The sequence below is a fragment of the Pristis pectinata genome, chromosome 1 (assembly GCF_009764475.1).
Source record: "Pristis pectinata isolate sPriPec2 chromosome 1, sPriPec2.1.pri, whole genome shotgun sequence".
In the NCBI taxonomy this organism is placed as follows: domain Eukaryota; kingdom Metazoa; phylum Chordata; class Chondrichthyes; order Rhinopristiformes; family Pristidae; genus Pristis; species Pristis pectinata.
Genome location: NC_067405.1, coordinates 138,816,697 through 138,834,891, shown reverse-complemented (window position 1 = coordinate 138,834,891; position 18,195 = coordinate 138,816,697). Strand labels below are relative to the sequence as shown.

At 39.9% G+C, this 18,195-nt stretch overlaps 1 protein-coding gene across 1 annotated transcript in view; it reads left to right on the top strand.

Annotated features, from left to right (window-relative positions):
* sptlc2a (serine palmitoyltransferase, long chain base subunit 2a) overlaps nucleotides 1-18,195 on the top strand; it is a 130,846-nt gene that overhangs the window by 100,189 nt on the left and 12,462 nt on the right. The window contains exons 10-11 of the mRNA XM_052012930.1: nucleotides 12,249-12,384; nucleotides 15,628-15,757. Coding sequence (XP_051868890.1) covers nucleotides 12,249-12,384; nucleotides 15,628-15,757 — 266 coding nt within the window. The remainder of the gene's footprint in view (nucleotides 1-12,248; nucleotides 12,385-15,627; nucleotides 15,758-18,195) is intronic.

Sequence of the window (18,195 nt, the reverse complement as noted above, 5' to 3'; positions counted from 1 at the left end):
AATGCCAACCAGCTGAAGCTACACCATGTGTATGCAGTAGATGGACCTAAGCAATTCTACAACCAATGGATCAGATCGAAGTTGCTGCAATTTTGCCACATCTGGTAGTGAATAGTTAAACCACTAATGGGAGGAGAACGTCCCCATCCTCTGACAGCTGAGCCCAGTGTATGAGTGCTGAAGGTAAGGCTAAAGCATTTGTAAACATGTTCACCAGAAGTGCCAAGTGGATGATGCATCCATTTCTAACATTGCAGAAGCCAGTCTTTAGACAACTGGATTCACTCTGTGAATTGAGAAATGGCTGAGAGTGCCAGATAGGGTGAAGGCTTTTGGTCCAGAGTATCGTGGCTCTGCTACTGATGACCTTGGCTTAAGAACTAGCTATGCACTAGAACTTGGCCATTTCCAGTACAATTATAACATTGGCATCTGCGGTGAATGTGGAAAATTGCCCAGGTATGTTCTGTTTATAAAAAGCAAGACAATGAAGTCTTGCTAATTGCCAATCCATCTCTTTACTGCCCAATCAGCAGCAAAGTAATGGATAGTATCGTTAACGTTGTTTCAGGCACCAAACTGTGAGCAATTCCGAATTTGCCAAAATATTTGCAATATAAAGAATTAAATTATTTATTCATGAGGCTTTCATAGATGCCTTGTATTCCCTTGAGTTTAAGTGTTATGGGTGCCCTATTCAAGGTGGTTGAAAAGGGTGCATATGGAGAAACACAGATTCGTAATAAAATAAGGGCTAAGCCATGAGGTGAGGAAGCACTTTCCCCACACAGGATAATAAAATCTGGAACTTGTCCCAAAAAGCTGTAGATGCTAGGTCAGCTGAACTTCTCAGGTTTGGGACTCTAGATTTTTGTTAGATTATGGAATTTGGGAAATATGGAATAAAACAAAATGGGTGGATGGAATTCCTGAGTGCTGTAATGATATTGGAATAAGTTTGAAATGCAGTGCGAACTGTAGCAATTTATATAGACAGTCAGTGCCCAGAGATTGTACTAGGAAAAAGTTAATCTGCATAAAACAGAAATGTTTAATCTTCTAATCTCAATATTACTGTTTTGAGAATCTGATGTAACTCCTAAAATGAGTTTAGGGCAGAAATAACTGTAGTTAAGTAATGCTGCCTTGTAACCTTAGGATGGCAAAGATTTTCAGAACCAATTGATGTTTTTGAAGTACAGCATTTTCATGTATGTATTTGCTGTAGTAAATTGGTGCACAACAAGGTTTCACAGAAAGCAAGTAGTTAAGTTCCTAGATTTCTGAGATTATTAGCCATGAGAGTTCCCTGTCATTTGGTGTAACAGGATTTTGGGTGTCTGAGTAGGCAAAAGCATTGTATAAAATCTCAACCCACTGAACCTCTTACCATAGGGCATTGTATCAGTGCTGTGCTGCAATTTGAGCCTTGAACAGACACTCCCAGATTCCCAGAGAAATGGGTGTTTATGGAGAAACTATTTCATCCAGTGAGGGATTCCAAAACACCACCTGATTTGGGTGAGAATGCTTTCAACTGAGCCAAACTGATATGAGTAGTACTGGTATTTCTGTAATGTTTAAAATGTCTTCAGTTTGTTCAATCATTTAACTTAGTGGGTTGAATTTGCTTGCTTTCCCATTTGTTTCTTCAAATATAGAAGTAACTTTATCCTGATGTGACTAGCATCAGTCGAGGTGGCACAGATCCTAAAACTTGAGGTTAAATTTAAAATACCAACCTTTAACTCTGGCAACAGGAAAAAAAATCATCTCCTTAAATGTTTATGGATTACTTCAAGGTTGACTACCTCCCTTAATTTCATGAATGTTGATGTGTTTTTGCAGGTGAGGTTCCCCTGTCTTGTTGCTTGTAACACAACCTAGACTGTTATTTTTATGCACTGTCTTATTTATTGATGTCTTTCAGTGGCATGTAGCAGAACACTATGGTTAGGGAGCATGTGCTCATGTCTAGGGAGGAAAAATAAACAAGAACTGACCTCTCAAAACCTGTCAACTGCTCTCAAGAGCTGTAACTTTACCTGCAAACAGTGCGTGAGAAGTTGAAAATGATACTACCCTATACAAGCTCTGGCGCCAGAATCATAAGGGTGTAAGATCTTGAGCAATACAATTGCATAGTAACATAAAAGATATCAAATCACTTGGCTGAAACTCTGAATTACAAACATGATTAATAGTCCCAGCCTTTAAATTGCTTCAACTTGTATGCCCTTGTGTTTAACAAAGACCTCTTTACTGTATATGCATTCATGTTCTCTCAATGGTTTTATATCAACCAGAAGTTTTTGGCAAGGAATTGAGTACTTTTCCCCTCTCGTTTTCCCCTTGCCATCAACCCATCCACACACCCCCACCCCAAAAGATTAGTGTTAAGAAAATTGACTGTTTTAAAAGTCAACTTGAATTGTTAAAGTCGCTTTTCGAAAATGTTGACACTTCATAACTATGTCAAGAGTTCAAATCAGGCCAAGGAAATGCACTATTCATTTTAAAAATTATTCCAGCAAATTAAGATTCTGTAAAATAGTGTCCATAAAATAAAGCTCTGTATAAAGCTAGAATCAACAGTCTTTCTCCCATACTTTTTAATAAAGTATCTGTTGTGCATCCTTGAACATTCTGGAATGCATTCTTCCTCTATTTCCCTCCCTTCCCCCACCAAACTCCCAAAAATATGGTGCTCATACTAACAGCTGGTTGCCCACAAAGGGATTATTTCCTGGAGGAGTAGACCAGGTCTTAACACATCTGCACACTCTGGACAAAGAAACTTGGTGCAGCAACCAAGTGCAACTCCACAGTATAGAGCCAATTATTCTACAACTTTGGAAAGAATTATGTAACAAAAGGAACATAATTTATAGTTATGTCGTCGTCCCAAATGTTTTCTTTTGTATACAAGTGATTTGCTGGTTTTTTTGGGTGCAGTTCATGCTATGTAGTATGATTGTAACAAACAATTTGTCATGAATGTTTTGCGAACATGGAAACAAGCAACTGGTTTGTATAGCACTGAGAGGTGACTATCTAATTAACTTTGTGTGAAGGCAAAGAAACCAATTGGAGAGCAAGCAGGGGCTCCACCCAATGCTTTATACTGAGTACTACCCACCTTGCAAGGAGATAAAAAAATAGAATTTTGTCTATCTTTGTTCCAGGCTTTCGCCAATACTTTTGGATTTAAGACCAACTTCACAAAGAAACTTGTGAACTGACTCTGAAACTAAACAGTTAAGATATGAGGCGTTGCTTTTGGGCTGTTTGATTTCATCACGTGCTTTTCATTTCAGAATAGTCAAAAGGGGTGGTAGCAAGATAATCAAAGGTTTTTGCCTGTCACTCCAAGAGTAGGCTTTGGAGCTGCAGTTTATTTTTGTATCCTGTGTAAAGCAGTAATCAACTTTTGAGCCTAAAAGGGATGTGTTTCATTTACTTTTCAAGTAAAAGTCTATTAGTGACAGAAACTGTATCTTAACAGTATTGTATTAGTTCATTCCTCCTTGTCATCAGGTTGGTAACTGGAGGGGCTGAATTCAGCCAAGTCCCTCTGATGTTTGTTTGCAGTCTAGCATTGCTGTTTGTTTCATTCTTAATTGAACCTGTTATGTGCTGTTATAGCAACACCCAAAAGGTATTGATGTTCACTTGACTGCTTTCTGAAGTCTACATAGCAAGAGAACTGTTGTCATATTGATCAAGTTACATACAGCCATGAGGATTTCCATTTAAATTCAAGGTTCAATATTTTCTGATTTTAAAAAGTTGCATTCTACTATAGGGGAGGGGATTACTGACAAGAATACACCTGAGCTATGGCCATACAACAAGCATAAGAGAAATGAGTAAAGACCACAAATGTAATTGGGAAATCAAGTAACTTGTTGATTTTTCTTATTTTCCCCCTTCACTTTCCCTTGTTCAACCTCCCCTTTGGCATAACCTGATTTGTGTAACTTCACCATTTTTAAACATCTTTTAAAAATTGTTTATCTCCTTTCATCTCAAATCAAAATACAGTGGGAATGTGAAATGAAAATAAAGCTGGAAGTACTTGGTTCAAGCTGCACATGTAGAGAAATGGTGCTAACATCACAAGTCAAGCCCCCTCAATGCTCTGTTTGCCCTTGATTGCTCACCAATGAAAAATGCAATATCTAATGTGCATGAGTTTATCAAATTTGTTTCTTAAATCAAAATTACCAGTTGTGCATTTGTAATCTTTGAAAGGTTATTCCATATGGGCATTTCAAACTAAATGCACAGTCACTTCAAACACTTTGCAGGATCTTCACTGAAACATTAACTCCGGTGTTTCTTTCCACAGATTCTGTCTGCTGAGTGCTTCCAGCATTTTCCATTTTTATTTCAGATTTCTGGTATCTGCAGATTTGATTGCCAAACATTCTAAAACCTGGAATTCACATCAATAGCTTTTATCCAGCTTTCAAGTGCATTGGGTTCAATTGAGGCAAGCCTTTCTCTTCAGGTTACATTCAATTTGCTTAAAGTGCTGGTGACATTGAGGCTGTGGAAGCTTTTAACTGGATTTAATCAGCATTCCAAACTGCTGGACAGAATGCAATGATGTCCTCTTCATTGCAAAAAGCTTAAAATCATAGAAATAACAGCAATGCAAATTTATGCATCACTCTAATCCAGCTGGCAGAACTATTCTCTTTCCAATGTACGGTTGGAACATCAACTAAACTTGGTGTGGCTTATGTGCTAGATGCTACACTTTGATCACTGGTGCCATAATTGTAAACTGCATAGATATGTGCATCAAACCAATGCAAAAAGTTTTAATTTGCATGTACATCGAGCAGCTGAGTCTAATCTATCTTGGGAATCTGGTTTAAGGACGACCTACCAGTAAGGCAGTACTGGTGAAGAGTCTCAAAACCTCAAACAGACAAAACTACAAGCAAAGAATATGTCTAGAATATGCTGGAGATACTCAGTAAGCCAGGCAACATCTGTGGAGGGAAAACTTGGTGTTTTTGGGTTAAAGATCTTTCAATGGAATAGTTAAAAGATGGACAAGCTTTAAGATGCAGAGGACTGTGTAGAAGAGAGAACAGAAGAATGTTAGTGATAGAAGGGCAAGTAAGGTAACATAAGGGGTTCATGGTGCAAGGTAGTAAACTTGGAAGTGTAAATCTGCCATTATTAGAGCAATAACTGATGCTTTTAGTGAGGAGGTAAAGTGCTGTTTCTTGAGCATACATTGAACTGGAATAGTGAAGGAGGCTGAGGATAGAGGCGAGAGTGACAGTGAAATGGAGAATTAAAATGACGAGCTGCTGGAGGTTCTAGTCACGCTTGTGGACTGAATAGAAATCCCTTGCAAATATAGAGGCGACTATGTCATGAGTAGCGAATGCAGTATACGGAATTGGAAACAGTATAATACTGAAATATGTGGAGATTGTGCTGGGGGGGTGGGGGGCGGGGTGACAGTGATTGTGAAAAGTGAGGTGGGTAATGCACAGGAAGGTGCCAGTACTGATGGAGGTGGAAATGTGTCCTGGAGGAAATGGTCCCTTAGAATGCTCTAAATGGAGGAGATAGCAAGATGTGTATGGTAAGGGTGCAAGTAGGACTTGCCTAGTGTTCAAGGTAACATTGGCAGGTCTGTAAAGGTGCAAATTTGGGTTTTCTGCCCAAGCTCCAGTCTACTTACTGACTGAAAATAATAAATCTTTATAATTAAACGTTCCAGCCTGTACTTCCACCCATCCACGAGACCAGATGTTGAACCACACTTTTCTGAATGTTTTGAAGTTCGTACTTTAATCAGAGCCTGGGTTTGCCTGTGGTGAACTTGAAGTGGGATATTTCTATCACGCTCTTCAGGCCCAATTTCCTTCTCATGCCACAACTTTAATGTGGCTGAAACTTTTCATCTTTAGCACAAGCTACTAATATGGCTGGGCAGAGGAGTTTGCTTTGATACCGTTGGGCCGCCAATTTACATTGCATTGTAATTATACTCGTGTAGACTAGTCAAGCTGCTAAAAGTCTTGATCAAGTTTAATGTTCAGAGCTGTTTCCTTTAATCTGTATTCTCTCATCACCAGGAGTTTTTTTTTTGTGTGGGTGATGTCAAATCCCAGTGATGTGATTACTGGGCTGAAGATGTTTAGATTTTAGCTATTTGTAAATCAACAAATTTAATAGAACAGGTTAGCTTAAGCTTGAATTACTCCACAGTTCATGTCTGTGTGTAGCTTTTATCATGACTAATAGTTTTCTCTGGCATTTAATGGCTGACTTGTTTGCAATCTTCATTCACACAGTGGATGTCTCAGCCTTCAAATAAGTTTTGCCAGTGATGTGAAGCTCTGTTTTTTCACATGTCACATGAAAGTCAAAAGACCTGTAGATGCTGGAATTCTGAAATGGTCTTCAATCTGAAATGTTAGATCTTTACCCACAGATGCTGGCTTACCTATTGTGTTTCCAACACATTCTGTTTCTATTTACATTTCTCTCAAATGTTTGTAAGAATAAATTTAAAACAAAAACACATTGGACCAAAGGGCCTGTATCCATGCTGTATTGCTCTATTAAACTTTCAGTGGGATCTTTGGTTTCCCCTCCACAGGGATTCTAAAGACCCACATTTATGACATTTCAAAGCCCTTTACAGCCAATGAGGTACTTTTGAGGTGTAGTTGCAGTTGTAACACAGGAAACACAGCAATTCAACTCTCCACAGCAACAGTGATAACCAGACATTCTTTGTTGCTAATCTGTAAATGTTGACAAGGGCACAAGGGTAAATCCCTAATGGCCTTTGAAATAATATCTTGAGATCTTTCTCTCCACCTGCAGTATATCATCTCATCCCAATCCCACCAGCAGTTCAGCACTAACTGAATACAGCATTGTGACCTAGAATTTGCTCCATGGTGTGTAGTTTGAAAAACACTTCTGTCTATCTGGAAGTGCATCAGTGAGTGTAAAGTATTGAGAAATATATGATTAAAATGCAGTGAATATACTGACTGGGAAGGGTAGCTCAAACCTAATTTTTTTTTCCATTTATTCCAAGTAGTAACTCAAAATTTTGTATAAATGCAACTTGCTGGAAATGTCATAGTTGCCAGCTTTTTGTTGACCACAATGTAGAATGTTAAATACAAAATTATTTTTAAATTGAATAATAAGACATGGATATGACTTGAAATATTGCAGACAGGAGAGTGCAGATACTGGAATCTGGAGCAAAAAACTGCTGGAGGAACTCAGCAGGTCGAGCAGCATCTGTGTGCGGGGGAATGGGGGGGGGTGGAATTGTCAATGTTTTGGGTCGAGACCCTCTTATCAGGACTGAGTGGAGGGGTGGATGGCCAGTATAAAGAGGAGAGGAGGAGGGATCCACTGGTGATGTGGCCTGGGGGTGGGGGGTTGTGAGGGATGATGGGCAGGAGGAGATGGGAGGGTAGAAGTGGAGCTGAGACACAAAAGCAGGTGGGTGATAGGTGGAAGCAAGACATGAAACAAAAGGGGCTGATAGAGCTGGCTGGAGAGGTGAAAGTCGAGTTAGAGGCTGGATGGGGATGAATGGGACACACAGGTTACTCGTGCTGGAATCTGATAAGGAAGAAATGTGATATTGGGAACCATTTAAGGGAGAGATGAAGGGAAGATGGAACCAGGTGGGGGACAGGATCCGGTGGGTGAAGTGTGTGGTGGAAGGTGAATGGAACCAGGGGGTGAAAATGGATAATGGGGGTCTGGAGAAGAGGGACTGGGAAAGGAAACAAAAATTAGGAGGACCAGAGGTGGATCAGAAAGGGAGAGAGGGGGGAACACAGTAAACTGAAATTAGAAAATTCAGTGTTCATACCATTGGGCTGTAGTCTGCCCAGGCAGAATCTTGAAGTGGTGTTCTCTTGTGGATACCTGTTCCCTTGTCTAAAGTACAGGCTACCACCCTTCCCTTCCCCCACCAACCCAAACCTGGTTCTGTCTGCCCCTATTTTATTTTTTTTACCTTGTCTGCTTCCCCCATCACTCACCTGTCTCTATTTCCCAACTCTACCCCTCCGCCACCTGGCTCATTGTACCCATCATCCTTCACCCTTCCACAGTGCACCTTTCACCTGGTCCCTGTCTTGCCCACCCCTCGCCTTTTTATACTAACTATGCTCCTCCCCCATTCTCAGTCCTAATGCAGGCTCTTGACCCGAAATATTGATTCCTTTCCCCCAGAGATGCTGCTCAATCCACTGAGTTCCTCCAGTGGTTTATTTTTTTTGCTTGGTATATTGTATGTCTCATTGAAATGTTAAGTATACCATAGCAGGATTAGTGGGTGACAAATATGGTCTCACCTGACAGAACTGCATTCACTTTTGTCCTGAATCTGAAAATAGACATTTATGGCATCACAACTGCAAAGGCAATCATCATTACATGGGTGATATTTTGAGGATTTGTGAAGGGTGCAGAGGAGGGTTGCATGATTAATACCCAGTTTAAAGCATCTTAGTCATCAAGATAAGCTCAGAGCTGAAACTCTACATTTCAAAAGCGTAGGCTTGGGTGATTGAAGTTTATAAGATGAAGGGAATAGATTGTTTAGACAATTTGTCTCAACTTCAGTTGGATCAGAGGTCACAATCTCCATTCATGCAAGGCCAGAACTAGCAAGAGGCTGCACACAGTTTGTGCTTGGGTCTAAGTTCACTTTGTTTAAAAGATGTCGCTACCATATAATCTCATTAGGTTTCAAGTGGTCTCCAGGATGAGTTTTGATCACCCACAGGAGTCAGAGGAATTTTCCAGGTTTTTTTTTACCATTTGTTTTTTGAATCTACATTTTTGTATCTCCTAAAGGATTACTGATCTTTCAGGTGGGTAGAAAGTTTGGTGTGCAAAGCATTTTAGTTTCATGGCCAGGCTGGATGAGCTAGTGGATAAGTTCTGATCTAATATTTCCATATGTATTTGGCTGGGATTCAAAGGAATTTTTTAAAAATGTTAAGTTTTCAAAATAAAGTTAGGAAAGGTATGCTATTAGAAGATTAAGAACTTTGTTTAATAATCAGTCATTCTGATTCAAGATGCATTTATTCTTTCAAGAATAAAATTCCTTCTTATTTGGTATAAGAATAGAGCAGAACCATTTTCCAATTTTTATCATAATGCTGCAACTTTCTACTGGAGTCTAACTTATCTACAGGACTAATGGGAAAATGTTCAACCTACATCACCTCCACTCCAAAATCGATGTCATCTCAACTTCAATAGATGAGCTGCCACAGGCAGATGATGCTTACATTTGGACCTATTAAGAGCCCTCCAATTTGTTCACTGAAATACATGAATGGATAGGTCTTGGTCACATCTGCTACACAAAGGTCCTCCACTAACCCACCACTCTTATACACCACTATCTTCCAACGAAGGATAATGGCAATTCCCCAGGTGTGGACCACTTTCTATATCTTTGGAACTAACTCTCAGGGAGCAGAGATGTCATTCACCATTGTACAACTAAGTTCACAATAATGTTTGCCATTGCCTTAAGTGGGTCAGCACAGCCTTTGGTCAACTGAGGAAAAGGGCATTTAGAAATCTAGACCTTAAACTTGCCACAGAATTCATGGTCTACCAGGCATTTATAATCCCTGTCCTCCTCTGCACTTCTGAGATTTGGGTTACCTGCAGCAGACACTTCAAGGCACTCAAGAAATTCTACTGTTGCTGCAAAATCCTCAAAGGATAAAAGGAAGCCAACATCGCCATTCTCTCCCAGACCAACATCCCCAGCATCAAGGCCCTAATTACCCTCAGTTAGCAGCAGCATGGGGCGAACCACATGGATAACATGCTCAACTACTAAAAGGAACACTATTCTGAGCTCCCTCATGAAAAGGTTACCAGGTTGCAAGACACAATTCAAGGACTCAAACCCCCTTTAGAGGAGGGAGGAGGCAATCTCCTTACCAAATGCTGGGAGTCCATAAGTCTGACTGCTCAAAGTGGAGGAATAGTATCTGGGACAACACTGTGGACCTGAGACCAAACATCAGGAGCACATGAAAACTGGAGTAGGTGTAGGCCACTAGGCTCCTCAAGCACAGCCCCACATTCAGTACAATTATGGCTGATTTATGCTGGCCTCAACTCCTCTGCCAGTTCTCCATCGTCCTCAATCTTTCAAGTATTTATCTGCTCCGTTAAATATATCTAATAATATGGCCTCCACCACCCTTCTGGAGGGTGGTGGGGGAAGAGAATTCCAGAGGTCCGCCACCCTCTGAGAAGAACTTTCAATGCACCTCTGCTTTAAGTGACCAGCCCCATAGTTTGCAGCTATGTCCCATTGTCACTCTCCCACTACTGAAGACAAGTGCAAAATGGCAAAAGGAACTCACCATTTCACAAATGACCCACCAGCTGATCCTGTCGTATATTGCCCGTCCCACCCATGGTGGAATCCAAGAGTCCCGTACTGGAGACACAAGAGACTGCAGATGGCAGAATCTGGAGCCATAAACAATCTGCTGGAGGAACTCAGTGGGTTGAGCAGCATTGGTGGGGAGAAAAGAATTGTCAGTGTTTCAGGTCGAAACCCTGTATTAGATCCCATATTGGCCTGAGTCACCTCAGAATCAGAATGGAAGCAAGTCATCATTGGTCCTTCAAAGAAAAATGGGTTTTATTTACTACTGTGTATCCATATAATTACTATGGATTGAATCTTGTGTTTGGGAGAATATGGTTGGCTCAGTGTTTAGAGTTGACTCCCTATTCCTGTTTTACGGATGAGTAATATCCTGTAGTAGACTGACTTGTGGCATTCAATCTTGTGTGAAGAGTTGATTTGTGGAATGTGTGAATCACCTGCTGCGGGTCATGGAAAATTCTAGATCCTAATTAAAGAGCTTCATCCACTTAAAAGCTGAATTTTTTTTGTGCATATACAGCAAAAAGTGAAGGAGCCAGGTGGTCTTCAACATGAGTTGTAATTTGTTCATTTAAAGCTGTGTCATTTGGTGCTCACCAGTCATCACTTGTGCCTTCACTTGGCCAGACCTTGTCCAAGATTAAACTGGTGAATATTGATGGGCTGTTTTATCATGAAGTGCATCCCAGCTGTAACTGTTGAGTGTTTCAGTTTGTCACTGAGGTCAGTAACTCCAACTAATACTAAGTCAAGGATATGAGTTGAAATACAACAGGGTCTCATTGAGGTATAAAATACACCACAGCTAGGTGGTTGATTACAAATCAGCATGTCACAACTGTTTTATTTAACAATGGCAACATTTTAAGGGATAATGTTCATACTTTGAATTGATGCACTTTGCACAAGTTGGGTTTTGTGAAAAATCAAAGTGCAGTGACAAATTTTAATGGTCTGTTTATAAACTAATACCTACCTGAACCTTAAATAATATCAATATATTCACTTTCATTGCACTGTACAAGATTTTTCCACAGTGCTAGTCGCACCAAGTAAAGAAGATCTTCTATCTTTCCTTATCGTTGCATTAATTCTATGCTTCATTTATCAATCAATGTGATTGTAGATTATATTTCCTGCTTCGGTTCAATTGTTTGATTACATTAATTCCTAATATTTTATTGCAACTTTCTAAAACCAGCTCCTTGTCTTTGCTTTCTGCACTCTAGCAGTCAGTGTTAACTGATTACCCACAGGATTGAGCAAGTGAATTTTTATAAGTAGCTTGAAGTCAAGCATATGAATACAATATGAATGTGTGCAAGCGATAATTGTGAATAGCTTAAGCCCAGAAATATCAAATAAAAATTTCTTATTTCCTAATGGAGCCAATTTTTTTTGGCAAGCATTGAAGGTAAAGTAAGCCAGGGATGTTCATTGGGACGATTCTCAATTACGTGTTGATTTTCCTGTGGTTGGATGTTTTGAAGTTAAGAGCCAATATGATTGCTTCAGCAGAGCCCCTAATGTGAATAGGTTCTCCCTTTGACAAGAAGGGGGGAAAAGCAACTCTAATTCAGCCTGTTAGATCTTAATGAGATGTGCATTAAAATGATGCAAGAGAACAAGATTGTAACATTCCATTTGTGGCAGAAGATTCTCAGCAGGAACTGTGCCTTTAACCAGGATTTTTTTTGAAGTTTCATAGTAATTCTCTGTAACCGCACCCTTGGCTTTATTGCACCTGTAGCTTTAAATCACTTAAATGTCTTGTATTTGTTGTTCGTTTCGTGTTTAGGTCAAACCCGGGTTCAACAGCTGGCGGAGAACACACGGTACTTCAGAAGAAGACTGAAGGAAATGGGATTCATTATCTATGGAAATGATGATTCACCAGTAGTGCCTTTGATGCTCTACATGCCAGCCAAAATTGGGTAAATGAGAAACATACTTGAGCTTTGTAGTTCACTCAGATTTTGTTTTTAGTTTCCTTAGCTGTCTGTAGTAAGAAAATTAACTGGCAGTTTTGCAAAATACCTCCACTGGACTGCAATTTCAAATGAAAGAATGCAAGTGAACAGATTAAAAATGAGTAGTGTTATTTCCTCTTATTTGAAATGCTGACCAGCCACAAGTTTTGCAGTTTCTTTGTGTACGTTACAAATGGATGGGAGCTACCAAAGTTCAGTTTCTTCTGCACCTTGCCCCTTTATTGCTCATGTTCAATTAGGAAGCCATAGCTGTTACCACTAGCAACTGCATTTAACTTGCTCTTCTCATGGAGAGAGTTAAGGTCTTGTCCACAAATGTAGAAGAGATCCTTTTCCTGCAATACATCTATGTATCTGCCTAGTCAACTATATAATGGAAGGATCTAGCAAGAATGAGAAACTGAGGGAACTCCATAATAGAAACTGTGAAGTTGGTGAATTTGAAAGCTGATAAATTCCAAGGAACACGTGATTTGAATCAGAGTTTTGAAAGAGATGGCTTTTGAGGTAGTGGATCTGGTTATCCAAAATCCTATATATTCTGGAATTGTTCCTGTGGATTGAATGGTAGAAAACATGGTCCTACTGTTAAAGGAAAGACAGAACATGAACTATTAATGTAATATCAATGATAGGGGGGGGAAGTACTGAAATCTATAATGGAGAATGTATTAACAGCACACCTTGAATAATGGGATTGAGTCAATTAAGCATGGATTTATGAAAGGAAAATTGTGTTTACCTAATCTGCTGGAGTCTGAGGTTATGACTGGTAGGATAAACCAGAATCAGTGGATGTGGTATATTTGGATTCTTGCAACATGTCACAAGCATGTTGATTAACAGAGTTAGAGCAGTTAGAATTGGGGGTAATCTACTGAAATGGACTGAGAATTGGTTATTGGACAAAGGGAATAAGTAGATCGTTGTCAGATCGGCAGGCTGTGACTAGTAGGTTGCAGGGTTTGGAGTTTGTGCCCCTGCTTTTCCTGGCAGATGGACTATAAAATGGAAAGATGTGTAATTATCCACTTTCCACATAATAGAAAAGTGGAGTATTTGTTAAATGGTGAGAGATTGTGTAGTGTTATTGTTCAAAAGGACCTGGGTGTGCTTATGCACAAGTCGCTGAAGTCCGAGGTGCAGCAAGTAATTAGGAGTACAATGGTATGTTACCCTTTATAATGAGGGGATTTGAATAAAGGAATAAGGAAGTCTTGCAATTGAATAGGACCTTGGTGAGACTGCACCTGGAGTATTGACTACATTTTTGGTCTCCTAAACTGTGAAGGCATAAACTTGCTGTAGAGGAGGTGCAGCAAAGATTCACCAGACTGGTTCCAGAGGCGGGAGATTCACTATGAAGAGAGATTAAGTAGACTGGGACTCTGTTCTTTAGTGTTATAAGAATGAGGACATCATTGAAACTTGCAAAATTCTTGAAGGGTTTGACAGGGTAGATTTGGCAGACACACGGAGGATGGTTCCCTTTGACAGACACAGAGGATGTTTCCTTGGCTGATAAGTTTAGGACCAATGGGCACCATTTCAGAATTTTGGATAGGCCATTGAAGGCTGAGATGAGGAAAAATTCCTTCATGTAAAGGGCAGTGAGACTTTTGGAATTTTCTGTCCTGGAGGCCTATGGTGTTTCTTCCAAAACAGATTGGTGGATTTCCAAACACTAAGGGAACTGAGGGATGTGGGAATAGAGCTGTAAAATAGTATTGAGGCAAAATGTCCATTTCCATTTGGGTAGAGTAGCCTCAAAGGGGTTGCTCCTTTTGTGTTTCTGCAAAGCGTTTAAACTTGGACTGATCTATAAGTCATTCCTTATTGCTTTATGGAGACGCAACAGACTGCAGACGCTGTAATGTGGAGCAAAAAAACAAGCCGTTGGAGGAACTCGGCAAGTCCTGATGCAGGGTCTCAACCTGAAACGTTGACCATCCATCTGCCTCCATAGATGCTACCTGACCCACTGAGTTTCTGCAGCAGTTTGGTTTTTTGTTGTTTTTGGTTTATATTGCCTTAACTAAGAATGCAACTGTATTTTGGATTGTGAGAGGAAAAAGGGAGTGAGACAATTAAATAGTTACTTAAAAAAAATAACAATTATCAAAAAGTCCTGTTGCCTCAGTCACCAAAGCCTATGTTCAACTTCATCTCAACTGGCCAAGTTTAAAGGAGTACATTGCCTATGGTATATGTCTTTTGCGGCAGTAAATTCCAGTTAATTTATTCCAGGATGGAAGTATTAATTATTTGTTGACTGCAGTCATAATTGTGTATAAGATCGTTAAAACAATTATTGCTAGAAATTTCTGCCAGAATCTGGTGGTTCTCTTTTAAGGTACCATATGATTCCATTATTTAAAGCAGCTAGATGGATTACATTAAGTGATAATCATGTGATCATATATTTTGCACAATATTTCCTTATTCAACAAAGCAAACAAGTTGATCAAAAATGCCAGCTAGTGAGCAGGTACTGGAATTTTGCAAGTTTTAATTGGATAGCCAGTCCTGGCTGGTTATTTCACTAGGTGATGTTCCCATGGTCCTAACTGACGTTAAAATCATGGTACACGGTCTCTATTTTAGGCAGATATCTCCATTTTGGAAACTCCGATCATTTCTTTGAACTTTAATTAGTGGATATAAAAGGAAAGAGTGAATTATGAAAATGTACAGGATGTTGGTTAATCCTTTACAGTGAATTATGAAATTTTGGTTATCCGCTTTTAGCCATGATAGGGCAACTAATAGCCCAGTAACACAGGCTTCTCCCGCCATCTCTTGGAATTCGTGTGACCATGAAGTCCAGATGGAAGGTCTCGACCCAAAACGTAGACTGTTCGTTTCATAGTCAGAGCTATACAGCATAGAAACGGGCCCTTTAGCCCAACTCGTCCATTCTGACCACGTTTCCTACCTAAGCTAGCCCCATTTGCATGAATTTGGCCCAGATCACTCTAAACCTTTCCCTCCACAGACAGTGCTGCCTGACAGCAGCTCTTGTTTTTGTTCCAAAAGTCTATTGGACTTCTGAATATTTTAATTATTGCTCCCTTAACACCTTCCCCTTCTGTAGAGTAATAATATCTGCTGTTCACTCCTTTGGTTTTGTTTTTCATGTTTCACTTGTACACTTTTTTAAACCTGAAGTGTGTTTTATTTCCTCAGTGCTTTTGGTCGAGAAATGCTGAAAAGGAACATTGGAGTTGTGGTGGTTGGTTTTCCTGCCACCCCAATCATTGAATCGAGAGCCAGGTTTTGTGTATCTGCTGCTCATACCAGAGAGATGCTGGATACAGTAAGTCTTAATTTAATGGCTGTTCCTTTACCCCTACAGGAATCTCTTAAGGCTTTTTTATTTAATCCGGGGTGTTTTGGGTAAACCAGTTTCCTCACTGAAATGACTTGCTTCATTGCAACTATTCATTAAAGTGCAGAGTCATTAAAATAGTGCACCAGAATTCCTTTTTCTCTTCAGCTTTATTGGAAGCTGCTTCTATATCAATGTATTAAGTATTTTGATATTGAGGTTTTTGTATTAAAGTAGTAGAATTTTGCCACTATATTTTGTTGTGACCTATATTCGAAAAGGGGTCTTGTATGAAACAAAAATGACACTGACTTTTAGTTGTCCTCAAAACATCCAACTGGAAATAAAGTGCATTCTCTTATAACCATGAATAGAAAAATATTTATTTTGATATTATAAGTGGGTGTGGAATGAGTATTTTTAATCTTGGAACCAAGAATTCAGAGTAATTTGTTTATTTTTCCCCAGGGCTCCCATAAAAATGGTTCAATCAAAACCACTCTTAATTTAGATCTTAAAATCATAACAGCTTGAGTTAAGTTCCACTGTACTTTTTAAGCTTAAAAAGTCTTGAATATAAATAGCAAGCCAACTTGTCTATCCCAAGGCCCCAGGAACAGCGATGTGATGACTAGAATTTTAAGTGATGCTGGTTGAGGGATAAGTATTGGTCAGGGCATGGAGCAAATTGCTACTTGTACTGTTACCAGGTGATCTTTTTCCTCTGAAAGAAATGTCCCATCCAAAACGGGGCATCTCCAGCATTGAAGAACTATAATGCAGTACTGAGGAAGAACAGTAGGGTCATAATTTTTATGCACAAGTCTCAGAACCCACAATCTTCTCTGATTCAGGTGAGAATGCTATCCACTGACCCACAGCTGGAGCTATTGATGATATTGCATTCCTTTTTCACTTTGGGAATTTAAGAGTAGGTATCCTCACCGTACTTGCATGCAGGTGTGACAGGAAATTAGAGGCAAATTTTAGGTTGGTCTTTATTGCTGAAGGATTTTTGTGCAAGAGTAAAGATGTTTTAGTGCAATTGTGTAGGGCCATGGTGAGGCCACATCTGGAATACTGTGTGCAATTTCTACACTTGTATAGAAAGAGCGCAGCAAAAATTCACAAGGCTGGTTCATGGGATGGCAAGTCTATCTCATGAGGGGAGATTGAGCAGGTGTAGAAGAAATGACCTCATTGAGAGATGCAAAATACTTGGAGAGCTTGACAGGGTGGATGCAGGGAGGATGTTTCTCTTGGCTAAGGAGTCTAGGAATTGGCATCACAGTCTCAATTACAGGTAAGCCATGTAGGACTGAAATGGAGATTTTTTTTTCACCCATGATGAATCTTTGAAATTCTGTACTCCAAAGCTCTTAAAACTTTTTTTTTGGGGGGGGGGGGGGCAAGCGCAATGAATTACTGCTGCACAGTAGCAGCAAACTTCTTGAAGAGGATACACTGACTGCTAGTCAGCATTGGGACCTGCAAGTCAGATAATTGCCCAACCACTGATTATTTCTGCACTTTGCTTTTAAAAAAAATGCCTCCTCTACAAGCGAATCCCAGAACTGAGCAAGGCTGCTTGCCTACTTGAAAAGGCTTTGATTTGCGTAGTACCTTTCACAGCCTCAAAGCCAATTTAGATTTCAAATAATGCAGTCGATTGTAATATAGGAAATGTGGCAGGGAATTAATGCATAGCTAAGCCCCACATGAAGCAATGAAGTAGCTGGCCAGGTAATGTTTGGCATTTGAAGAATGAGCAATAAGCTTCTTGTCAGCTGCAAATGTGCCTCTGGCTTGAAGCTGAAGCGTGGTTGATCATGGTAGAAAAGAAGAAAGTGCAAAATAACTGAAGCACTGGGTGACTCAGCTTAGGTGGGATTGAACAGAGAAAGCTCTGACTCGTGGAGAGTTGAGCGGTCGCTACACTACTCAAGTAGTCTTGGGCTTTGAAAACAAAGGTCAGGTAACTTGAGTAAAATGTCTCTGCTGGGGAGAGAAGGCCATCCTGAACTGAAGGAATAGAATTCTTGAAGGTTTACAAGGTTGGGATGGGTGAAGTCATGATGTGATCTGGATAATAGAATAAGAAATTTTAAGTTTTAGACTTCAAGGATTAAGCCAGTATAAGTCAGCTAATACAGTGAGAGAATTGTTTCCCCAGTAATGTAGTAAAGCCCTTGCAAGCAGTTGAGTTGTTTTAATCCCTGTGATGTTTTTGTACCTTTTTTTCATTAAGGAATTTTGTTCCAATGCTGTTCAATGACATCTTTCTGGGTTTTTTGGAGGCGAGAGGCTGCAGATGCTGGAAATCTGGAGCAACACAAAATGCTGGATGAACTCAGCGGGTCAGGCTGCATCTATGGAGGGAAATGGACAGTTGACATTTTGGGTTGAGACCCTTCATCAGGACTGGA